A 26,376-nucleotide genomic window follows, 5' to 3' on the forward strand; every position below is an offset into this window, starting at 1 on the left:
GTCGCTCGCCAAATTCGATCTACCTAAGTACCTGCGCGAATGGTCGACCGGGCGATCGCACCACGCCACAGGCAAACTCCGGACACGAACTGCTTTAGCGGTCCGTTCCATGCTACAGTGATAACCGAGCGGTGTTATCGTCGGCCTCGACGGTTCTGATTAATTATCGGGCGTATTAAGCCCACCACCAACCCTTTACGTGAAGCAGGATGGAGGGTCAATAAAGAAAAGACGAAGTGAAACGGGAAAACAGTTCACACAATGCACATTTATTACGCGACACACGGAAAGCACACATTTCCAGCCAAACAGTCAAAATGCACATGTAGCAGTTACAACAAAAGAAACAATGACACAGAGTTACTACCGAATACGCGTACACACGGCAACACTTATACAGTTCTTCTTTAGAGACGGCGCCAACACACATTTACTCAAAAGCAAAGAAAAGAAGCCACCCTCATAGACAAGGGGGCAGACGGGCCTGTAGGCCAATATGCGCGCGTGACCTGAAGAAGCGGCCAGGTCCGCGAGACCGGGGGGTCCTACCCGCGTCCTCGTGACGCGTTGGCAGACGAGCCACAGATGTGGCCGCGTGGCTGTGCCCCGACTCCGTGCTCCTTGGTGGGTTTCGTTGGCACGACGTTTGGAGTGGGGTGGGAACGGGGCCCTCTTGTTGCACTATCTCAGCGCGGGGGAAAGGGGGAATTGTTGATGCCCTGGGGGAGGAGAATGGCTGGATGGCTTGGGTCCCGCGATGAGCGATCTCACACCGCGACCTCATCGCCGACCGCCGTCCTTCTCGCCTCGGACCTGAGCTCCTTGGCCTCTTCCCACAACTCTCCTCAGTCGACTGCAGAAACCAACTCAATGAATTCGCCACCCGACTCCACTCTCTGCCACACCGATGGCTCGACTCACTCTTTCTCTGCCGACACACACTGCTACTGCTACTGCCACAATCTGCCACGATTCGCCTTGCGCTCACCGTTTTATAGGCTGGCAGGAGAAAACAATGTGCAAATTTCCGGATCAGGATGACCTCGGGGGCGGAGCCACGCTCGTCAATTGGACAGAGGAAAATTGGGCGTGAACCTCCCCTGATCCTAGAATTTGCATATATCGATTTCACACAGACGCGCCTGGAGGCGGGGCCAAGCCGCTCCGTGCTTGCTAATTGGACGGATCAGAAGGGGGCGTGTAGCATTCTTGATCCAAATTCTCCCTCGGAAAGGCCGCTATTTGCATTCGCGGCTCGCTGCGTATCTTGAACGAGCCCAAGACAGCCCGACGCTCAGTGTTCACATGTGGTGCGGGAATGGCCGGAGAAGGAGAGAGGTGAGGGTGTTGGAAGGTTTATCGGTGGTGGTTTGATGGTTATGGCGGTTGAGACGTGGTTGGTTCAAAATAAAGATAGAACAGAAAAACGGCTATCTCAAAGCGTCGCAGCCCGAAAGAATCACATAATTTCCCTCTAAAACAACGGGTTTGGGGCTTACTACACATGTACTTAGAGTTATCTCACCTACGGGCCCTGAATGGTGGTTTGCGAATTTCCACAGCCGTAACAGTATACTTACACCAAGTTTGGTTAAAATCTCATCACTGGTTCACAAGTTAGCAGAGTAACATAATTTTTTACCAAATGAGACTTCTGACTTTTGACTGCTTGACCCCATAATCTTAGCAGTTCACCTTTATATCATTATACATACTGATACCAAGTTTGACTTAGATCCCTTTAGTAGTTCTTAAGTTATCGCGGTAGTAAAAACTCATCACGGATGGACAGACAACCCGAAAACATAATGCCTCCAGCGACTTTTGCGCGAGGAGGCAAAAACACCTCCATGGTGGTTTCGTACTCCTAATGGTCTAAAAACTGTGGGGGTACCATTAAAAATTGGGGGAACCAATTGTAGAAACAAACCTTACAACAGGTAAAAACCTCCCCCTATCCTATAGCTGTCGACTTAATAAACAAGAAGAAACAGTGCAGAAGAGGAAATTAAATGCAAAAAAAAGAAAGACAAAAGCCATTGCAGCAAAAAAAAAATGGAGAGAGAGAGGGAGAGAGAGAGAGAGAGAGAGAGAGAGAGAGAGAGAGAGAGAGAGAGAGAGAGAGAGAGAGAGAGAGAAAGAGAGAGAGAGAGAGAGAGAGAGAGAGAGGTGCTGTGAGGTTTTGTGAAGAGTTATGGCACACAAAGATGTACTGTAGCATGGTGGGTCGTGTGGGTTCCCTTGTGTCAATGGATGGTGGCTATACTACTGATCATCAGAGCTGATGAGTTCACTCATGGACCCTGCAATATAAAGGCAACTACACATGATGAACTACATATTATGGTGAGGGGAGGACATGAACAGGTGAAAGATAAAGAGTGGGGAAATGGAAATACGTGAGTTCGAGGTAAGGAAGGAAATGGAAAAGAATGTGTTCTGCAAACTTCAGGAAGGGGTAATGTGGGGCAGGAGGGCAGCGGCTGTCAAAAACAAACTGCACCACCCTATCAGAGAGGATTTGGGCAGAGACCATGGTAAGGCCTCACAGAAGGCGGTAGGTGAACAGGCCTCACAGAAGGCGGTAGGTCGACAATAGTTAGGGTGAACTGGGGCAATGAAATGCAAACCTCCACTTCCACAACCTCTGAGATGAAGAGCAGTGCTTAGTTATTGTCGGTTGGTGGTTGAATCCATGCCACAGATGACACAAGCAATTAGTGCCTGATGGATAAAAAAAAGTACAAACGAGAATCGCTCTTGGGGTTGAACCATCATAAATGCACATACTACTGTACCTGCATTAGTTGGAAGTGCTTGGATGTGGGATATGGTACAGACACAGTGGGTCAAATCACCTCCTGCTGTCTGGAGCTTGCCTGGATCTCTCATATGAATTAAAGACTCCCCTACTTCGTGGCACAGATAGTCCAGATTCATGCGCGGAGTTGCTGTGTTTCAGTGATGTTTTGCACAAGTCTCTCTGAGCTGTTAAATGATTCATTCGATGGGATCCTGATTGAGGTATGTGAGGTCAGCCCTTTGGTTAAACTTTATTAATCCACTAGAAAAGCAAATTTTCTTCGAATTTCACGGTTGCAAAAAGCCACGCTACATAATTGATAGTTGTATCCAACACAGCCCGCATGGATGAGAAACATTCTTTGCTGTCATCGATTAAATGATTTTTCGGCTTTATTAATTAAATTCAAATATACAGACATTGGAATCATATGTTAAGCATACTGTAAGTACTGTGCTTAGATTCATATATTAGATTGCAGCCATATATTAAAATCGGAGTTAATTTGAGAATGATCTTATTCTTATGTTGTCGTTAAAAGTTACATGAAATGCTTTCACAAATTGCACCAAAGTTCCCGTTTAATCCAACCTTATTTTGCCTATGCACAACAATGAGGAACCGAGCACACACCACCTCTACAGTTATGGCACAATCCTGAGGTTCAAACTTTGTACACATTGTACAAAGTTTGAACAAAGGAAATTCAAATGAGTGTGGATGTGAAATTGTCGTCGTTTGCAAATGACCACAAGATCAACATGCTTTTATTTTGAAAATACTTTGTGCACAGGTAGGCAACGTTGTGCACAGGTCGGTGATGTGCGCACACAACTGCATAAGGCAGGTAACCCATTTGATTTAAAGTCTAGAATACATGTTTAAATGAACAGGAAAGTAAACATAATGGTGTTTGTCAATTGTCCATTCAGGATAGTTGAGGTTGCGTACTCGCCTTTGAGCTGTCTAGTCTGGATTCGATTCCTGGTCTGATTATAAAGTGTCGGATCAGTGGTTTGCAAGGCGTTTCATCAACTGAGCATGCCATCCTTCAGTGGACACCTTAACCAGGCCTTCCCATCTGCTGACGTTCATACAAGGCCTTTGTGTGCCACTACCTTGGCCAAAATCCAAATTTCTACCCGACAAGGGTTGTTTCAGCAGCGCCCTGCAATTGAGGAGAAACCTGTCCAGGGGTATATCAATGCATGTTGTTCATTATTTCTCAATCCTTATAAACCGAAACCCTGCAGCAAAAGAACTGGCAATTTCAAGGCTTCGTTATTGAATTGGACTTCTCGAAGAAGGCAATCGTTTTGAGGATGTCATCTCACCTGAGAGTCCCAGGTGTTTCAGAGTGCAATTATAACTCCTGAAGTGCAATCAGGTTAACTTTTCAACGTCTTTTCAGCAAAATTGGTTACAGTTGCATGATGACCATTCCCGCTGCAGGGAGTCTTAGAGAGGCGTGACAGATTACTTCCCTGTGGGTAATGGGAACGACCTCTGCAGTCAGATACGCCAATGGCGAGGCCTCCGTTGCCTGAGGCTTGAAGGATCCCAGCTCCAGCAGGTACTTCAACAAAGTGTTGTGGGAAGGGAAAGTGGAAGGGGGGTGGGGGTTGTACTGGTGTGCAGCATAAAATGAGAGTTTAAATTAATTATGCTTCAACCATATTCTCATTTAATATTATAAAAGGTAACTACATAATTGCTTGCAACCCAGTAATTTGTTCCTTTTGCTGTACAAGTACCAGATTTGTATAGGTACAAGTATCAGATCAGATAGAACAAGTATAGGTGCTGTACAAGTACCAGAAAATACATGGAAAATACATGGAGGTACATTAAAAAAAAAACGTCAAACCATCTGAAAATATCAAACATCCTTTGATGGACAAAGAAGGCAATCGTCTCCCAAAATGAGGAGAACCTCTTTAAATGCAGAAGAGAGTATCACAGCTCAAAGGTATTTCCATCACACCAGCACCAAGCAGATGTGTCATTGGATGAGAACAAAATGGCAAACTAGGTGTTAGTAAGTCAGTTAGTATGTCGGCAAGTATTAGTTTCCCTTTAAAAAGATAAAACCTCTGCTTGGTGATCAAAATGACGTGGGAATAAAAGAGGAGCTTCGGTATTCAAGGTATACGATTAAAAAGGCTGGATTGGCTTGGGCATATCTTTAACATTCCTAATTCAGTCCTCTTGTGAGCTCAATCCTCCTGTTATTAATTATCATTATTGGTTCACGAGTCAGTAAGTGTTGGTTCACGGGTCAGTAATTGGTTCACGAGTCAGTAAGTGTTGGTTCACGAGTCAGTGAGTGACCACTATATTCGTTGTGGGTGTGTGTCTGTCTGTCCCGAGCATAGCTCCAAGGGTTTTGATCCGATCTTGATAAAATTAGGGTGCGAGGTTTGTATCATGATCTAATTGTGTTTTCCTGAGAATGGGTGTGCTGTGCCCATTATGGGTGGAGCCACGCCCAAACAAACATGTGTTTTTAGGGGGTAGCCGGTTTCAAGTTACATCTTCTCCGAGGTGGTTTGTCGAATCTGGCAGGGGTTTTGGTATTTGGTTAGCCCAATGGCACCTGCATAGCCCCACGGAGCTCGATTTTTCATTGTTGTCACAACGTCACGAACTTAGAAAATGTCAACAAAATCAATAAATTGGGCATCGAGCTCCTAGGGTTTTCAACTGTTTCGAATGAAAGTTGATATGCAAGTAGTGCTCTTCGAGTACTACAACTTTCATCATTAACGTTTTTCCCGATTCCCGCCAGTTTGCCCGTGGCGTCCCCTCGAAGATCAAAAATTAAAAAAAAAGGCGAACCGTGTAAATTGCTCGTGAACCATCGCCGTCTCCAGACTTATTATTATTATCATTATTATTATTCAAGGGCGGAATGCCATTGTGCTGATCTTAAAATGAAGAAGAAGAGTGCAATGAGCGACGACGATAAAGCGATTATTTCAAAAGTCGTTTTTTAAGCTTATCCTTTCACCGAGTATGTGCAAAAATCAATGCTTTGTGTGTGATAGTCTCCCGTTACTGCCTTCCGACATCAATATTGCCTGCACTGGTATTGCAGAACGACTAATAAAAGAGGTTCAGCGAGATCTCCGCGAATCGGCTCTTTGTGTTGCTCTCAATGTCGTCAGGATACCGTGACCTCCAGGATATGATTCTTTCGTTTGCACACAGGAAGATTTCCATTCTTTTCCTCAGCCTGCACCAGCTGCATGTTCACCTCATCGGCTTTGAATTGCACGGATATACTGAAAAAAGGAGGAAATGCAGCAAAGAAAAAAGCATGACATTGTTAAACTGCAATCATTGTTTGCAGGTCCATTGAACGCAAGCATGCAATGAAAGATAGCACTCCTCACTGTAAAAAAAACAAATAAATAAATAAACCAATAAATAAGACTTTCTGATTGAAAACTACAGGGGTCGTCAGTCACATGACCATCTCAGAGCAATCTTGGTCCGAGTAATTTCACCTCGGCCGGTCTCCACGCAGACTGCCGAGCACCTCAAACCATTGCCACCTTGACCCAGTTTGTTCCCGATCAAATTAAATGAATCGTCATGTGAAGGTTTTTCTAAAGACAAACCTTTGCATCTTCTTAATTTCGAGACAATGGATTTTTATTCATTTATTTCAATGTAGTATACTCTTTACAGAGCGTCGGTGTTGATGAAGCATTTTCTTACCAAGGGTTATGCTGGATGATTTGCCTTCCCAGCAATGTTTGTCCGTGCTCTATCCTTTTAAATTCTGAATGTCAAGCAAGGATCAAGCAGCATGTACAATTTTTAAAGTATTTGGTATGACTCAGGTTGTTTGGGGCTGAAGTGATGCAACATCGATATGAGCTTGCCGGACCAGAGCATATTATTTGGCAACTCCAAGTTGTGAAGCTCAAGGTAACATGAAGTTTTGTTTGTGTCTCAGGGTTACGATCAAAAGCTGACCCTTGAGGCTTGAGGCAATTTCGGGTTTGACCAATGAGATGTTAGACTCAAGAATTGAAGGTTACATACACTACATGGCCAAAAGTTTGTGGATACCTGCTCGTCCAACATCTCATTCCAAAATCATGGACATAAATATGGAGTTGGTCCCCCTTTTGCTGTTTTGGCAGGCTCCACTCTTCTGGGAAGGCTTTCCACTCGATGTTGGAACATTGCTGCAGGGATTTGCTTCTCTTCAGCCACAAAAGCATGAGTGAGATCGGGCACTTATGTTGGGTGATTATGTCTGGCTCACAGTCGGTGTTCCAATTCATCCCAAAGGTGTTTGATGGGTTGAGGTCCGGGCTCTGTGCAGGCCAGTTAAGTTCTTCCACACTGATCTTGAGAAACCATTTCTGTGCAGACCTCGATTTGTGCATGGGGGCATTGTCATGCTGAAACAGGAAAGGGTCTTTCCCAAACTGTTGCCATAAAGTTGGAAGCAGAGAATCATCTGGAATGTCATTGTATGCTGTTACGTTAAGATTTCCCTTCACTGGAACTAAGAAGCCTAGCCCAAACCATGAAAAACAGCCCCAAACCATTATTCCTCCTCTCGCAAACTTTACAGTTGGCACTATGCATTCGGTCAGGTGGCGTTCTCCTGGCATCCGCCAAACCCAGATTCGTCCGTCGGACTACCAGATGGTGAAGCATGATTCATCATTCCAAAGAATGCATTTCCACTGCTCCAGAGTCCAATGGCAGTGAGCTTTAGACCACTCCAGCTGACGCTTGGCATTGCACATGGTGATCTTAGGCTCATGTGCAGCTGCTCAGCCATGGAAACCCGTTTCATGAAGCTTTCAACGAACAGTGTTTGTGCTGACGTTGCTCCCAGAGGCAGTTTGGAACTCGGTAGTGAGTGTTGCAACTGATGACAGATTATTTTTCCACGCTACACGCTTCAGCACTCGGCGGTCCCGTTCTGTGAACTTGTGTGGTCTACCACTTTGCGGCTGAGCTGTTGTTGCTCGTAGACATTTCCGCTTCACAATAACAGCACTCACTGTTTACCGGGGCAGCTCTAGATGAACGGATTAACTGTTCATCTGGAGAAATTTGATAAACTGACTTATTGGAAAGGTGGCATTCTTTGACGATGCCACATTGAAAGTCACTGAGCTCTTCAGTACGGCCCATTCTCCTGCCAATGTTTGTCTATGAGATTGCATGGCTGTGTGCTTGATTTTCTACACCTGTCAGTAATGAATGTGGCTGAAATAGCCGAATCAACTAATTCGAAGGGGTGTCTGCATACTTTTGGCCATCTAGTGTAAATCACTTTTGGTCATTAAAATTACCTTTGCTCTGGGATGATGCACACATGTGCACAATATCAGAAGCATGGTTTGTCAATGGATCTGAAATCCATCCCATAATGATTCACACATACATTTCACCAACAAGTGGTTAGCTATCATTCTTCTTTTCTCAAACAGCTTTATCGATTCTGAAATGTGCACCAGGCCAGTTGAACTACAATGGTGGTTCAAATTTGACCTGGACTTTTATTCATGAAAGCTAAAGTGATGTATGTGGATAAATAAAAGCTACAAAATCAAAAACGACACTGACGCATCGATGGCTATGCATCTCGTATTCGCTCGCATGAGATGTCAACCCACTGTAACGTTTGATCGCAATTAAAGGTCACATTAAAAAGAATAATAAAGCTCATATGAGAGAGAGAGGTGTTGGCTGGTGTTGGTGCAGTGGCTTGGGACCCAAAAGGTCCTGAGTTCAAGCCCCGTTGGGACACTGAATTCATCTATGTGTGTGTATATATGTGTATGTATGTATGTGTATATATGTGTATGTATGTATGTGTATATATATATATATATATATATATATATATATATATATATATATATATATATATATATATATATATATATATATATATATATATATATATATATATATATATACCAAGTCGAAAACACCAGGGGGTTGACTCAGCCTGCCATCCTTCCGAGGTCGGCGAAATGAGTACCAGTTGTACTGGGCCCGGTGTATGCCCCGGGTAGAATAGGTGTACCATATCCCTGTGTGTCGTAAGAGGCGACCAGGGTTGCGTCAGGAAGGGCATTCGGCCTAAAAACCTATGCCAAATCATTATGCGGACAACAAAACGACGGTTGATCCGCTGTGGCGACCCCTAATGGGAGCGAGCCGAAAAAAGAAGAGGAAGAGAAGATATGAGAGAGAGAGGGAAACGAGACGAGTCGAAGAGAGACATCAGATGCTTCGAGCTCATGTTATGATTTGCAAAATTATTTTCAAAGGGCACATGACCTTTGACCTGTTGAACCCAAAATTGAATCGGTTCATTTTTATATTATAGTCCATACTTGTGCCAAGTTTTGGTAAAATCCCTTCCATGATTCATAAATTGTTGGGGTAACAAAATGATTTTCAGTTAAAGGGCAAATACCATTTGACCTTCGATCTTTTGAACCCAAATTGAAATAAGTTCATCTTTTTTATTATAGGCCATACTAGTGCCATGTTTGGTTGAAATCTCTTGAGTAGTTCACAAGTTATCGCGGTCACAAAGATTTTCAATTATAGGTCACATGACCTTCGATATCTGACCTTTTGAACCCAAGAACGAATCAGTTCATGTTTCTATTACCATCCATACTTGTGCTATGTTCGGTCCAAATCCCTGCCGTGCTTCACAAGTCAGCAGAAAGCAAGATTATGGATGGATGGATGCACCGAGAGACGGACGGACAGACAACCCATAAACATAATGCCCCCGGACTTTCACTGCTGAGGCATTAAAAAAAATTATCAGGGAACTTATCTCGATCGTGTGCTCACCAACATCCACAACCCGATGTCTCCCATTTTAATACACATGCTCAAAATCAAGATGGCGGCCAGCTTCAAGAGAGTGCAAGACTGAAAGCTAATGAAAGTTATGATCACTGGAAAATGTTGAGTCTGTTTCGAGTTTAAAGTTTGAAGCCAGGGATATCTTTATTAAATAACACCTCGGAAGTGAGTTGATTTTTCACAAAAAAGTGAGTTTTCTCGCACTGGTTATGTACACGTCCTAAAGAAGGATATACTGAAGGCGTATGAAAGCTGCCTTTCCAAAGGAAGAAGTGCATGTCCAAAGATGAAGACTACCTTGAAAATTAACAAATCATTTTTTATAAGGACACATTCAAGCTTTCCAACCATCGATTTGGATTCAGACCAGCTCACTCTACCTGGACATGCTGCTTCTGCTTTCCCAACATTGGACGGAGGTCCTAAATGCCAAACATGAGATTACAGCCATTTCCCGAGATATATCGCGTCTTTTCGACACGGTCTAGCACCCTTTCTGCTCACCAAACTGTCTTCCTATGCATGGTATCCAAGGCAATCTCCACAAATGGCTCACAGACTTCCTCTCCAATCGTAGCCAACGTGTGGCCCTTAATGGAGTTCTCTCATCCCCTTTCTGTCCAGGCTGGAGTTCCTCAAGGCAGTGTTCTGGGCTCTGTTCTTTTTCTGGTTTTCATCAATGATCTCTCTGAATCTCTGGAAAATCCCCTTTATCTCTTTGCTGATGACTCCACCCTCTGCCGTACCATCTGTCATCCCTCAAACCAGGAAGCAGCAGCCTCTTCACTCTCTGCAGACCTGGATAAAATCACAAGCTGGTCCACGTGGAACATGTCTTTCAACCCTGGCTAACCTCACACCTTCACCATGTCTCTCCGAAAAGACTGTCTGGAACCCACCTCCTCTTCCCCCCCTATCTACTTTCTCAACAATCCCCTTGAAGAAGTCCTTTCATTCAAGCTTCTTGGTCTCACTATCTGCCACGATCTTTCCTGGGAAAGCCACATCTCCAAGCTGGCCTCCAAAGCCAGTCGCTGACTGGGCATCGTACGTCATGCAAAGTCCTTCCTTGGCACACCTGAGCTCTTGACCACATACAAAACTTTCATCTGCAGTCTGATGGAGTACTGCTCCCCCCCCCTCTGGGGTGGTGCTCCCATCTAAAACCTAACTCAACTTCACGCTGTGCAAACCAAGGATTTTAGGATTATTGGTATCTCCCACAATGAAGCCGAGTCTTTGGGTCTCTCACCGGTGGCAGATCGGTAGTCTTTCTGTCTTCTACCATCTCCTCTCTGGCTCCCCCCCCCCTTTGCTCTGTCTGTGATCTGGTGCTCAAAGTATACTAAAAACCCCTTCTGGTAAAACTGCCAACATCAAGAATCACTCCTCACAATCACTCTTAAATTCCTCTTTTTTTCTTGCCTCCAGAACAAACTTCCACACTCTCTTCAATCCCACTCCTTACTCCAGGTCTTCAAAATAGCTGTTCACCACCATCTCTTATCTTCCACAATCAAAAATCTTGATCTTTTCTACCCCCGTTAATCCACCCCAAACCCACCTCCTTAAAATTCCCTGTTTTCCTTCTTGAAAGTCCCTGTAGTACCATCTTGCTCTCTCCATGTCACCCGTCCCATCCCTCTCCCTTCCCCAGATATCCTATTGTCTCTGTTCCCCACTATGTTGTGCTTCCCTCTCCAACCCCTCTTGTCTCCTGCCTTGTTATATGTTCTGTGTGTTAGCTCTTACATGAGCCTTGACATAGTATACAAAAAAAAAAGCTCCGTTACAAATATAAACAAAAGTGCAGGCCACGTCCCATAATGTCCATATGCAGCGTAATAAATAACAAACCTGTTCGAAATACCGATTTTGAGTTTGGTCTTGGTTTGATCCATAATCAGCCGGAAGAGCTTCGTCGCAAGTTCAATAACCCACCCGCTCACAAACACAAAGTCTCCTTTGAGTGCGGCACTGGATCCCTGTGTGAAATGAGATACGAAGGTTAAAAAAAAAAAAAAATCTTAAGACCACCATAAAAAAATTTTTCTACACCCAATCAACAACACAAATTTGAAATTATTTTTGATCTGATATTTAATAAAACTTCTTCAAAGCAAAAACTCTTGCACGAGCCTTTGAATATGGAAACGTAAATGAACAATATCAATGTCCTTTGCCTCGCTCCAAATGAGTGCAAAAGGATCTCGTGGTATAAACATATATTTTCTTTCATTCTCAGATTCATCTGAAACGGTGACCTGCTTGACATGCAGCACAAAAATGCCGTCATGAAGTGTGCTGAGCGAGACGCGCTCGACCTCTGCCAACGCAATCCGGCTCTTGATCTGCGCAGACTTGGGGTCGGCCAGGATCATGTTGGCCTTGGTCAGTAGCAATATCCGAGTCACCACCTGGTCACAAACATATCCAGCTTTGAGCAAAATAACTCCTTCACCACCTTGTGCTTGCACGCACATCAATACTGCACCCACAACAGGTTGAAAGCCACGTTGTTGTTGTTGTGTAACATGCCCTAATATTTTGGCCAGTGGTGGTGGAGGCCCATCCAGAATTCTTACCGACCCTCGATTTTTAGCGTTGGCGGAGTTTCATGCTCCTTCCCTCTGCAACGGAGGGTGGAAATTTACACTCAGAACCCTTGGGAATCGAAGCCACACCAACAGTGAGGGCAATGAAACAAGAGTTTATCCACTCCACCACCAAGTCAATCTTAATATTCTTCAGTGACTTAAAAGCTTTTATCGCATTTTTTAGGAACCCAAGAATGTTTGACCTCCAATGAAGTAGCTTTCGGCCATTGTGCAATGTATTAGTGTGACCCCAGAGTGCCGATCTATCCCAGTGGCATCCAAATATGCGAGATCAAATGTTTCCTATTGGGAAATAAGAGTGGGCTATGATTGTTCACCCACATGCTTGCTCTTCCTTCTTTCTTTCTTTCCCCCAGTGTTTATTGAAATGGACATTGTGCAGCATTTTAGATGATGGAGAAAACGCCTTGGGGCAGGAATGAGGATGAAAGTCATAGATGTTTCCCGAGGATTGAATGATGTGATGTGTGAAGCAAAAACGTGATTTAAATGATAATGTAAATGAATAACGGATTGTAAGTAAAACAGTCAAAAGGGATGACAGATTGCCAAAGTGCATAGGCAGGTGGGCAGGTGGGCAGGTGGGCAGGTAGCCGAAGTGAAAAAATGGCAGCAGGTAGGTGGGGAAGTTGGACAGGAAGAGGAAAGAGAAAATGATAGTGAGGAGTTAGTAAAGAGAGGTGGGGAAGGGGTTGATCTTGTGTATATATATATATATATATATATATATATATATATATATATATATATATATATATATATATATATATATATATATATATATATATATATATTTTATATATTGCTATGGCCGGGGGGTCAGCCGCCAACCGACCGCTCTGAACGGAGCCGCAAGTCGAGTCGGCCTGACCGATCGCCCGGAATATAGATCGCCGCCCGGATAACTCCGAGCAACGGGTCCTTGTACAAGAACCGAAATACGCCAATCGGCAGATCACGTGGGGTAGGGTCGATTGCCAATCTTCAATGTACCTAAATACCCACGTGATCCAACTACCGGGGTATTCCATCCTCGACGGATCTCGTACGGAACAAACTGCCGAGGCGAGCTTGTCCGTGCGCGATTCCGAGCGGTGTAATCGCCGTGAACCGTCGGTCCAAATGTCCCCCTATTACGGCAAACCAACGGCTAACTCCCAACACACTAAATGTTCAGTCAATGAGGGAATGGACGAAAAGAGCAGGTTTACATTCACACAAAGACATAAATTATAATGAAACACGTATGCAATTAAATAAGGCAAAACACATCTGCAATATGCAATTATACAAGCAACAAAAGCACGACAAAAGAACTACAACCGTCTATAAGCAATTATTAATGTACAGTCACTTACACAGTTTTACTTACGGGACTCGGCGCCACAACATTCATTCGAAAGAAAAGCAGAAAAAAAGACCCCATCAAAGGCAATGGGGTCAGACTGGACCTCTTGGGTCTTTATGACGTGGGACTTGGCAGACCGAATGAGTCCCACGAGACCGTTGCAGGTTACCTGCACCCTCGTGGTGTCTGGCTTGGGCGACCCGCGACGTCCCGTCCCCACAGCAGCTTGCGTAGCCGCGGTCGAGCTCGGGCCTTCCGTGTGGCAGGCGAGCTCTCTCCGGCTCTCTCCACACGAACGCGCTTGGGCGACCCGCGATGCTCCTTCCCCACGGCAGCTAGCGTAGCCGTGGTCGAGCTCGGGCCTTCCGTGTGGCAGGCGAGCTCTCTCCGGCTCTCTCCACACGAACGCGCTTGGGCGACCCGCGATGCTCCTTCCCCACGGCAGCTACCGTAGCCGTGGTCGAGCTCGGGCCTTCCGTGTGGCAGGCGAGCTCTCTCCGGCTCTCTCCACACAAACGCGCGGTTTGCGCGACTCCAGCTAGCGTCTCCTTCGCGATGCCCGGACTTCCACGCAGCTCCTTGGCTTCTGGCTTCCTCCCGACTCCCCCAACTGCCGAAGCAAAAAGCTTACTCCTCCCACAAACTCAGCCCACGAACTCAGCCCTACCACGGGACTCCCACGGGACTCTTTACGAACTCTTCTTGAACAAAGAAAATATGTCCTCTTTATCCTTTGCACCCCCTCCCCCGCACCCGGCGTGACTCATGCCCTCATGATCCACCCCCCCCCCCCGCTCAACCACGGGTGGGAGGGAGTTGTTGACGTCACGGGATGGCAGGGTTCTTCTTCCTCTTTGCAGAAGAGGGGGAGGGACGTCTCCATTGTTTCGTTCCCTAACTATTAAATCGATCCGCAGCGCATCTAATCGATTTCAAAACATTTAAACAATGGAAGGTGAGCTATCTCGGGAACATGCACTTATCGACATAGCTAACTAAGGGAACCTGTATGTTGTGTGCAATTGAATTCCAAATTCGTAACAATATGTATATATATAATATATATATATATATATATATATATATATATATATATATATATATATATATATATATATATATATATATATATATATATATATTGGAGCAAGTGTATGTATGTATGTATGTATATGCACTCTTCACCCATTGGTTGGACAGCTGACATGTCCTCACCCACTTAACTGAAAGTACCCAGAGAACCCCAAAGACCACCCCCCCCCCACGAGGACCCAAAAGATCCAAACAACCCGAGGACCCAAACGACCCTGAGGACCTAAATGACTCCAATGATCCAAGAGACCTCAAGGACAAAGAAGTCCCCAAGGACTCTGAAGAAGCGAAAGACCTCAAAGACCCAAGATACGCTGAGGACCCAAAAGACCCAATGGATGCAAAAGACTCAAAAGACCACGAAGACCCAAAACACCCCGAATATACAAAAGACCCTGAAGACACAAAAGACCAAAAAGACCCAGAAAGACCCCAAAGACCTATAAATACCCAAAATATCCTGAAGACCAAAAATACCCCAAAGACCCATGAATACCCAAAAGACCCCGAAGACACAAAAGACCCAGAAGACCTTAAATATCCAAAATACCCCAAGCACCAGAAGACCTTGAAGACCCCGAAGACCAAAAAGACAAAGAAGACCCTTAAAAACCCAAAATACCCCAAAGACCCAAAATACCAAAGATACCCTGTAGGACCTAAAAGACTGAAAAAACTGAAAAGACCAGAAAGACTGTAAAGACCAAAAAGACCATGAAGACGCAGAAGAACCTTAAAGACCACAAAGATCGAAAAGACCCCAAAGATGCAAAAGACCCAGAGGACATTAAAGGTCCCAAAGACCTTTAAATACCCCAAAGACCCAAAAGACCCTGAGGAGCCAAAACATCCAAAAGACCCCAAGGACCCTGAAGACCTAAAATACCCAAAGGATCCAGAGGACCCAAAAGACCCAGATGATGCAAAAGACTTTGAGGACCCCGAACACCCAAAAGATCCAGAGAACCCAAAATAACGAGAGGACACAAAAGACCCCAAAGACCCAGGGGATCCAAAAGACCATGAGGAGCTATAAGACCACAAGGACCCAAAATACCTTGAGAACCCAAAATACTTGGAGGACTTAAAAGACCCAACAGGACTATCTTGGAAACATTGAAATTCTGCATAATGTAAAATGTGACTCCAGGTTCACACACACACACACACACACACACACACACACACACACACACACACACACACACACACACACACACACACACACACACACACACACACACACACACACACACACACACACAACCCTAAGTTGTCAACCCCCCAACCAACTTTGTACTCTCTCTGCCCCCCCCACACCCAAACTCTGTGCTTCCCTCCGCCTTTCTTCAAATCCTCAAACCCCCTCCCAATCCAGAGTCCTCAACTCCCCCCGCCCCCCATCAAAAGCCTAAAACTCCTCAATCACAACTCTGTCCTCTCTCTGCCCCCTCCCCCAACTCAACTCTGTCATCCTCTCCCCTTTTCTTCAAGTCCTCAACTGCCCCAAACCTCAAGTACTCAACCCCCTCCCAACCATAAGTCCTCAATCCCCCCCTCCTTCCCAATGTCTCAATCTCCCTCTTCCAACTCCACGTACCCTCACCCCCAACTCTCTGTCCTCCCTCCCCCATTTCTTCCCATTCTTAACAACGTTACACAGGGATCTTTGGCGCATGAGAAGCCTATTCGGCCTATCATGCCTGCATTGTTCTTGTCCCCATGAGTTAAGAACAATGTTAAAAGTAAATAAAGATGGAACGTTAAATTCACAATCACTTCCCCCCTTTCTTCCCTTTTCCTCACTATAATTCACAGACTGGTGCTTGTGTGTTTGTTTGTCACGCTACTCCTCCTACAGTTCTGGGCAAATTACATCCAGACTTGCTACATGGGATCAGCATGACCCCAATTAATGGATAGAGGTGTTTTTATATTTGCCGGTGGTCTTGGGGGGGAGGGGGTGGACGCAAAGTCTCGATGTAAATGTGTATCGTGCAGCGCCACCTCCAGATTTTCCCACGTGTTATAAGTCTCCACCATTTACTGCACACTATTCCTGCCCCCAAGTTTTCCAGTGCATTGAGGTGTATTGAATTACAAACACGAGTTATGTTTTTACTTCATGCACATAACTTCATGGGTTTGTTTTTTTTTTGCATATACAGAGCTGTCAGTTACCTATACACCGCCCAAATAAAGGTATGTGTCGGAAGAACGTGTTGCATGCTTGGAACAAGATCGCCCATAGGGCGGGTACTCTGCTAGTGTATATATATATATATATATATATATATATATATATATATATATATATATATATATATATATATATATATATATATATATATATATATATATATATATATATATATACATATATATATATATATATATATATATATATATATATATATATGTTAATACTGTCTGTCTGATTGTCCCACTCTGACACATGGAAACCCTCAGATTACGTAAAAAAATTATTACGTAAAAGTTGCCACAAATTAATCCAAACCTACAGGAAAATTACAACTTCTTCAATCAAATAAAAAATTGAAAACAGGTGATGTATGAGCAGAAGACTGCTGCTTCAATCACTCCTGAACTTATTTTTCTTTGGTGTAAAGAAATATATAACCTCCTGTTTTCAGCTCTTTCAACCGGTGCAAGAATAAAAGGCTTCCTTTTTTTTATATATCGTGGTCTTTCTATCACGGGCTTCTCTTAATAATTCTCATGAGACTGCATTTGCACAACTAAAATTTGTTTATTTTTGTGTGCAAGGTCTCAGCTCATGGGTGAGCAGGAAGGCAACGTGACAGAAAGGAGAAAGGTCACACAAAGACAGTGGAATAAGAGATGGACATAACTATCAGGGGAATTTATGATGAATTTTTATTAACCACATATTATCATATTATATGTTAACCACATATTAGCATAATTATGGTTAGCTATCATCATCACAGACAAAGCTTTCATCTGCAGTCTGATGGGGGTACTGCTCTCCCCTCTGGGCTGGTGCTCCTGCCTCAAACCGAGCTCGGCTTCACGCTGTAGAAACCAAGGCATTTCGGATCATTGGTATCTCCCGCGATAAGGCTGAGTCTTTGGGACTCTCACTCTGTCACCACAGGCAGGTCAGTAGACTTTCTGTCTTCTTCGGACTCCTCTCCGGCCTTGCACCCCCTGCTCTGCCCCCTAATATTTCTGCAGGGCGCTCAAGGACCACGAGCAACCCCATTCTGGTGAAACTGCCAAGGTCAAGAATTACTGCTCATCTTCACCCTTTCATTCCTCTTTTTTCCCCCACCTCTGGAACAATCTCCTTTACTCCCTTCAATCCCACTCTTCCTTCCAGGTCTTCAAAATAGCTGTTCACCAACATCTCATATCTTCCCCCATCCAAAATCATAATCTTTTCTACCCCTGTCAATCCACCCCAAACCCACCTCCTTCAAATTCCCTGTTTTCCTTCCTGAAAGTCCCTGTCGTGTCCATCCTGTTTACCCCGTGTACCCCGCCCCATCCCTCCCTCTTTCTCTTCCATAGATCTCCTGACGTCCCTGTTCACTACTGTTGCTGTGCTTCCCTCTCGCGCCCCCTCTTGTCTCCTGCTCCCTTTGTTATATGCTCTGCGTATTAGGTCTTACATGAGCTTCGACAAAGTATACAAAAAAAAGAAAGAAAGAAAAGTGAGGAGGGGAGGGAGTGTTAATGGATGACGGGCACAGTTGGAGAATGACATGAGATGGTAGTGCACTGCCACCTTGAAGCCCTGGTTGAGAGAGTGGAATTGCACCACATCAGGGATAGTGTTTCAAAAGTGGGACAAAAGAGGAACAAACGGAGTGGGAGTGATCATTAAGTCCAGATTGTGGGAATTGAAATGATATGTGCAAGTGAAGCTTGCATCATCATCATCATCATCATCATCATCATCATCATCATCATCATCATCAGAATTTAGCACCACACCCTATGCAGAGCTTTGGTGCTGCTGAAGCAGTTACCAGGCTAAAATCGTGGTCGAGATGCCACTCTGACTCAGGAAGTCAGGGGAGGAATTTGGAATTTTTTCAGTGTGTCACAAACGACACCGTGGATTCTTTAACATACACCAACTAATGTCGGCAGACAGGACGCCCAGTTTATCATCCATCCGAGGGATGGCACACATCGATGAATCACCCTGCCTGCGCAACACCAGGATGACAATTCATAGCTGGGCCGAGAGTAAAGCTAACATGCATATCCGAGATCTCCATTCCAACATTAAAAAAGAAAATTGTTATAATTCACGGCTCGTGTCCTGTTCCTAACCATTGATCTGAAAGCAGCTGTTCATAGTACTACATTTGCTTACTTCACACTCATCGAACCCAAGTTATACCCAATTACTTCATGAGAATCTGTAACAGGGCAGTTGAGTTTGGTAAAAAAAAATATACCCTTCCCAAGATTTTCCCTTTTTTTTATCCAAATAATAACAAAAACCTATTTTTACCTTTCCATTGGCACGATGAATTTTATGCACAAGTTCCGAAAAGACGAGCTTGTCAGGCAACGATCCGAGCAGCTTCTGCTGTTTTGCATTTGGACCTTGCTCCAAATGCAGTCCAAGGAATGGCTTAGCAACACTGTTGGAGGGTGGGAGGGGGAGGGTTGGGAGGGGACATTAGAGCCTTGCATTTGCAAAAACAGGGTGTTGCATAGTATATTCTATTTTAAATTAATATTCTGATGGTAATACAGATGCCATCCCATAATCGAGGTTGATAAAAATGCCTGTGCAGATTCAGTGACAAGTGTGAGCCGATGATACACATTCCACCAAGACATATATATATATATATATATATATATATATATATATATATATATATATATATATATATATATATATATATATATATATATATATATATATATATATATATATATATATATATATATATATATGTTGTTGTTCATCTTTCGGCTGCTCCCGTTAGGGGTCGCCACAGCGGATCATCCGTTATGATCCGCATACTGATTTGGCACAGGTTTTACGCCGGATGCCCTTCCTGTCGCAACCCTGGTCGCCTCTTACGACACAGGGATCAGGATTTGGGTTTCGACATGATTCCGGGCTGCTCTACACCCTGCCCAGTGCAGAGCCCCCGTCCTCAAGCGATCCTCCAACCCAAGCCTCTGAGTAGCCGGATTACAGGCGCACGCCACTACGCCCGGTCATATATATATATATATATATATATATATATATATATATATATATATATATATATATATATATATATATATATATATATATATATATATATATATATATATATATATATATATATATATATATATATATATATATATATAAATGCAAGACGTTGCCATGGCAAATAAGAGTGAGAAGCACGACTGTCAGAGAGTTACCTTCAATGGCTAAAACCACAAAGGGTACTATATATTATTATCACAACTGTCTGTTGATTAATCAGCTTATTACTCATTTAATGATGTATCATAAACAAGAAGGCTAATAGGTATTTGTTGACGTAAAATAAAATCATTTAAACAAACATGGTCATGTGTTTTGAGGATGTTCCAGCCCAAAGGGCGTGGTCAGGGCCGGCCCGATATCAAATGATGCCACAAGCAAGGGGAATCTTTGGAGCCCCCTCTCCGTTTGTTCAACTTTTGAATACCTTATGAGGGGATAGCGAGGGTAGGCAGTAGCGAGCATAGGCAGTGGTGAGGTCATAACGAGGGTAAGCAGTGGTGAGGGTATAGCGAGGGTAGGCAGTGGTGAGGACATAGTGAGTGTAGGCACTGGTGAGGGTGTTGCGATCGTAGGCAGTGGTGAGGGTGGAGCAAGGGTAGGCAGTGGTGAGGTCATAGTGAGGGTAGGCAGTGGTGAGGGTTGGCAGTGGTGAGGGTGCAGCGATTGTAGGCAGTGGTGAGGTCATAGTGAGGGTAGGCAGTGGTGAGGCTGTAGAAAATGCAAGCAGTGGTGAGGGTGCAACAACAGAGATTTTTATTTTTATTTTATGTATATCATGTCAAGGGAAAGCCTGGTGTTGGCTTAGTGGTTAGGGTGGTGGCTTGGGATCCCAGGGTCCTGAGTTCAAGTCCCGTTGGCTGCTGAATTAACACCAGGGGGTTGACTCAGCCTGTCATCCTTCCGAGGTCGGCGAAGTGAGTACCAGTGTACTGGTCCCGGTGTATGCCCCGGTTAGAATAGGTGTACCATATCCCTGTGTGTCGTAAGAGGCGACCAGGGTTGGCGTCAGGAAGGGCATCCGGCCATAAAACATTGCCTCAAGAAAAAGCCAAACCCCTGCACAGGGAAAAATGGCTGTAAAAAGGCTGTTTTGTTTATGTCAAGGATCATGTAAGAGCAAACACACAGAACATATAACAAGGCAGGAGACAAGAGGGTGGGAGAGGGAAGCACAAAATAGTGGGGAACAAAGACAATAGGATATCTGTGGAAGGGAGAGGGATGGGGCGGGGTACACGGGGTAAACAAGATGGTACTAGAGGGACTTTCAGGAAGGAAAGCAGGGAATTTGAAAGAGGTGGGTTGGGGTGGATTAACGGGGGTAGAAAAGATCATGGTTTTGGATGAGGGAACATAAGAGATGGTGGTGAACAGCTATTTTGAAAACCTGGAGGGAGGAATGGGATTGAAGAGAGTGCGGGAGTTTGTTCCTAAGGTGGGGAAAAAAGAGGAATGAAAGCATGAAGGTGAGCAGTGATTCTTGAAGACAGGTAGATAGACAGCAATAAGGTCTGGAAGACAGTCTTTGTGGGTGATTAAACGATTAAATATGTCGATTATTAATTCTGCAGGAAGGATCATAGACAGAATTGTGTGTAGTTTTGAAGGAGCAGGAATTGGAGGCATTGAAGGAAGGTTAAATGACATCGTATCAGGTTATGGCAGGAAGACATTGGTTGTGGTACACAGAGGAGCAAATGATGCAGGGAAAGTTTGCTCTGAGGTTTTATTTTTTTAAAGCACAGGATATTGGGTAAGCAGCTGAAAGCAAAGGCTTGTGGGGTAATGTTTTCTGGTACTCACTCAATATTAGGAAATGGAATATAATTTATGAACAGAGTGACATATGCCAACCTACGGCTTGAAGAATGTTTTCGGGAGGAACGTTTTTCATTTAGGAAGCAGTGGGAGCTGAAAAAAAACAAGGGATGGATACAACCCCACCACACCCACAAAAAGTTAAAGGCTTATTCCCTCCACAGATGAAGGTGGACACCGGTTACGTTTTCACCGCTGTCTGTCTCTTTGTCTGTCTGTTTATCTTTGATCATCAGGATATTTCGAAAAGTTGTGTGTGGATTCGGATGAAACTTGGTGGACAGGTTGTGTGTGTGTGACAAGGATGAATCAATTCGATTTTGGTGAAGATCTGGATCTGGCCTATAAGTGAGATACAAAACGTAAACTGTTCTCCCTGACGGAGGTATGCACTCTACCGAGTGCCGTTCCAGTTACATTTCTAACACCCTGGTCCTGGTGATATCTCTGAGTCTGCCACACTTTTCTCATCCCTATCCCCCCCTCTTCACCCTTGAGTCGTTGACTTGACAGATTGATTTAATTTGATGTTGGTGAAGCGCAGGCATGATGGGCCGAATGGCCCCCTCCTGCATCACGTTTTCTTGTTATAGCTTTGTGGCAGGCTCACGCTGAGCCCATCAGCCGGTGTCCCCCCTGAGCTCAGTACCCCAGGTCGTCACCTGGGTCGCCTGCCCCTAAATCCAGACTTGGGCATGGCCAGAGATATGACCACTCCGGTGGCAGAAACCACACTCCGTTTCACGGGGATGCTTGCACACCCTGATAATGAATGGCTAACAAAAACACCAATTGACTAGTTACTCAGAAACATGACTTATACCACAAACTACAGCAGAGTGAAAAGAGGTCTTCATCATTTTTTCATATTATTTATTTGAGGTGACAGTCAAAAGAGTCAAAAGTGACAGTGGGGTCGAGAGGCAACAGTTGCATAGAATAAGCAAGTGAACAGGAAAGGAATGAGGCAGAGGAGGGGAGGAAACACTGCAAACTGCCAGTAAGAGGGTTGGAATGGGAAGGATTAATGACGGTAATAAAAATTGCAGTTAAGGATAAAGGATGGCATGACATGATGATGCACCGCCTGTTTGAAGCTTGCGGAGGCAAAGTGGGAAAGAACAGCCTCTTGAAAGCACTGCCACAGATGGGAGAAGCAATTGAAATAAAAAGTTTGAGTAGTAATCAGCCTAGATTTTTGAGGCTTAACCAGGAGAGGATTATTGGAAAAAAATACATGCATCCTGGAGTAGCTGGAGAGACTCGGAGGGCTGAGAAAGCAGAGACAGCGAGACCAAAGAAGGGGCGGTAAAAACCAGAGAGAGTTTAGCGTGGAAGAAAAGACCCCCGAGACTTTCGGATTCCAAATCAATTATTTCTTAAACAGCAACGCGAAAACCACTCAAAACCCCTGCTGAAAAACTCCGTTAAACCAAAGCTATAGAATATTCACATATTACGAAACCAAAGGCAAAATGATGCCACGACACTACTCCACCTCCAAGTGCGTTAATCAAGCAGAAGGCACAAACAAAATACAATGTGGTGTCGGAGAAGAGATGTAGACTTTCCATGAAAAAAAAAGCCACAGCAAAGAGAAATGATCAATAAATATCGTGCTGGGAAGTGTACATGATGCCCAGAGAAAGCCGTATATGGTGATAAGGGAATTGTTGTAGTTGGCGTCGACCTAGTTGTCAGTGGGAGGGTTGGCTCTGTTGTTGCGTCAAGAAAAGTTGGCTTCAAGCGATCTATGGAGACGCTATCATGACCACCATCAATATCGAGTACGAAGGTCTTATTGGAGCATTGTAGAACTTTGTAAGGTTTGCCAATTTCTGGGGAATAAAACCGGACGTGACAAAGGTGTGTTTCCCAGAGGCCCTGCATGGCCGAACAAAGTTGGCTGGCAGAGTCGGTGGCAACGGGCAAGGTGTCATCGGATGCTGAGAATAATTCTCCTGGGAGATGAAGCAGTGCACCATACACTAGATCGACAGCGGAGGATCCAAAGTCGTCTTTTGGAGTAGCTTGCGTACCAAGCAGGACCATAAGTTTGAGAGTCTGACCAGTAAGTGCAGTTGTCATGCACTTTTTCAGGGAAGACTTGAGTTGGCAGTGGTAATGCTCCACCATACCATTCGCTGCTGGATGATAAGTGGTGGTTCGCACACGATCAGTAGCCAGGAGTTGAATCAGCTCACAAAATAGAGCCAATTTGAACTGGCTACCACAATCCATAGTGATAGTTGAAGGAAGGAACACCAAAAAATGTGATCCAGGTGTGGACAAAGGCCCTGGCAATGGTAGGTGCAGTGATGTCAGCTGTCGGTGTAGCCTCTGGCCAATGGTTTAAGCGGTCAACACAAGTCAGGAAATAGCGGTGCCCATTTGAAGGTGGTAGGGGACCAACAAGATCCACATGGATCCTGTGGAAACATATATCTGGTGTTGAAAAGCTACCAAGTGGTGCGACAGAATGATCTTGGAGCGTTGAAGATACTACATAGCCCAAGGGCACACGTCAGCATCGATGCGTGGCCAGACATAGCATGTGGTGACGAGTCGCTGGGTTGCTCTAATACCCGGATGCAGTAGTGAATGAAAAGTGTGAATGGCTGTATGACGGAATGCCACAGGAACGAAAGGGTGTGACTGTCCCATCGATGTATCACATATGAGGGTAGTGTTGTTCCTGGTTCTGGTATGTCATGAAATGTAAGCAAACCAGTTGCAGATTGTAGATGGTGCAAGTGTGTTAAAATTGATAGCCAGTGTGTTGGTAAAAGACAATGCCAATACCTCAATGAGTGAGAGAGCCAAGGTCACAATTTCTTTGATGTGCCCGTGGTATTGATGTGATGTGTGATCTGGTGTTTCATGGGTTGGATTGTCAACAATGGGTGTTATGGATAGGACGTCATAAAGTACTTTCTGAAAAGTTGGAGGACATGTGATATTAAGTGATGAAAAGGTGGATGCTTTACTGAGAAGACTAAGCTGTGTTGAGGCATTCAATAGATTCGATGTTTGACATCTACGAGGAGAATGAAATGATGTTTAAAAAAAATCCGCACCTAAGATAGCGCATTTGGTGTCGACAATAGTAAACACCCATGGAAATGAGCGACATAAACCCAAATCAAGCTGGAGAAGACGTTCTCCATAAGTAATAATAACACTGTTGTTAATGGCAGGTAATGAATATTCCTGTCCATTATTCCATTCTGTAGCAGACAGCAGCACAATGCTCACCTCTGCTCGAGTATCCACAAGAAAAGGAAGTCCACTCGTACGATGTAAGAGGTAGAGAAGGTGACTGATGTATGGCCCAGGTGAACTCGTTGCCATCAGTTATGAGCCTCGTCATTTCACTGCGGCTGGTGTGAACAAGGTGCTCTGCACTGACGAGCATTAGGACCAAAGGTCATGTCATACCAAAGCCAATCTGGAGTGCCCACGGAAAGTGAAGGTGAACGGGAGCACGAGATATGGCATTTCTCTCTGTTCCTACAAAGTGTACATGAAGATGGGCACAACTAGTGTTGGGCAGCATGGAACTCCGGGATAAGCTTCTTAAGAACCACCATTTCAGATTGTAGCTGTGTGATGTACTCTGGTGGAGGTGTCACATTAGCCATGGTCGGTGTAACAGTGTCCACGAGATGATTAGCCAGATCCGCAGCGGAAGATAGTGCCAACTCTGCGTTAGTTGCAAGTATCATGCACCCACCTGGTATTGGCTTAATGGTTAGGTTGGTGGGCTTGGGATCCGAGGGTCCTGAGTTCAAATCTCGCTCGGCCGTTGAATTAATACCAGATGGGTTTGACTCAGCCTGTCATCCTTCTGAAGTCGGCAAAAATGAGTGCCAGCTTGCTGGGATGGTTGAGTCATTCGAGTATCGTGTCGGAGTAGCGACCTGTTCAGGATCATGCCCAATAGCCCAGGAGCATCACCAACACGCTATACTGAGTATGCTCCTAATGAATGGATGGATGGATGGATCATTGCAAGAACAACTCATGGAGTGACTGGTCAAAGGTGGTGTGGTGGTCACTGAGAAGTTGATGCATATGACGCAGTTGTTGAGTGGGTCTTCGATGTCTTAATTTCTCAGCTGTAAGGAGTTGTTGAAAGTGGTAGTGCTGAGAGGGTGTCACATATTTTAAAGGTGTGGTCTTCAAATTCGTGTATGGAGTGTTCGTTGGAGGTTGCTGGAAGATATCTCCCACCTCCATCGCATACTCTGGTGACAAGGAGCCAACAATGCATTTGAATCACGCCATCTCAGCAGCAATCTTTTGGGTGTTGAATTGGGCTTCGACTTGAGTAAACCACAGCTGCGGATCATTGGGCCAGAATGATGGCAGCTTTATCGAAACAGCTGCCACCAATGAAGCTGGTTGAGCATCCGGGAAGGGCACAACTGGTTGTTCGTTCCTGGCAACTCGGACTGGGTGCACATTTGCAACTTCTTATCCATCCACTTGAATCATGTCGGGGTTACCAATTTAGTGTGGGAGAAAAGATGTCCGAGACGTTTGG

The 26,376-nt window shown here is 44.6% G+C and overlaps 1 protein-coding gene across 2 annotated transcripts in view; it reads right to left on the reverse strand.

The window, feature by feature from the left end:
- Nucleotides 1–248: 248 nt before the first annotated feature.
- Nucleotides 249–26,376, reverse strand: part of LOC147029704 (unconventional myosin-Ib-like) — a 166,318-nt gene continuing 140,190 nt past the window's right edge. For both annotated transcript variants that reach the window (XM_085872950.1, XM_085872951.1), the window contains exons 25-28: nucleotides 19,242–19,374; nucleotides 11,938–12,090; nucleotides 11,531–11,658; nucleotides 249–6,087 (exon numbers count right to left, since the gene is read on the reverse strand). In XM_085872950.1, coding sequence (XP_085729076.1) covers nucleotides 5,967–6,087; nucleotides 11,531–11,658; nucleotides 11,938–12,090; nucleotides 19,242–19,374 — 535 coding nt within the window. In that variant the 3' untranslated portion in view covers nucleotides 249–5,966. The remainder of the gene's footprint in view (nucleotides 6,088–11,530; nucleotides 11,659–11,937; nucleotides 12,091–19,241; nucleotides 19,375–26,376) is intronic.

Source organism: Eptatretus burgeri, chromosome 3 (assembly GCF_056783735.1).
Source record: "Eptatretus burgeri isolate ZD-2024b chromosome 3, Ebu_testis_v1, whole genome shotgun sequence".
Classification (NCBI taxonomy): Eukaryota; Metazoa; Chordata; class Myxini; order Myxiniformes; family Myxinidae; genus Eptatretus; species Eptatretus burgeri.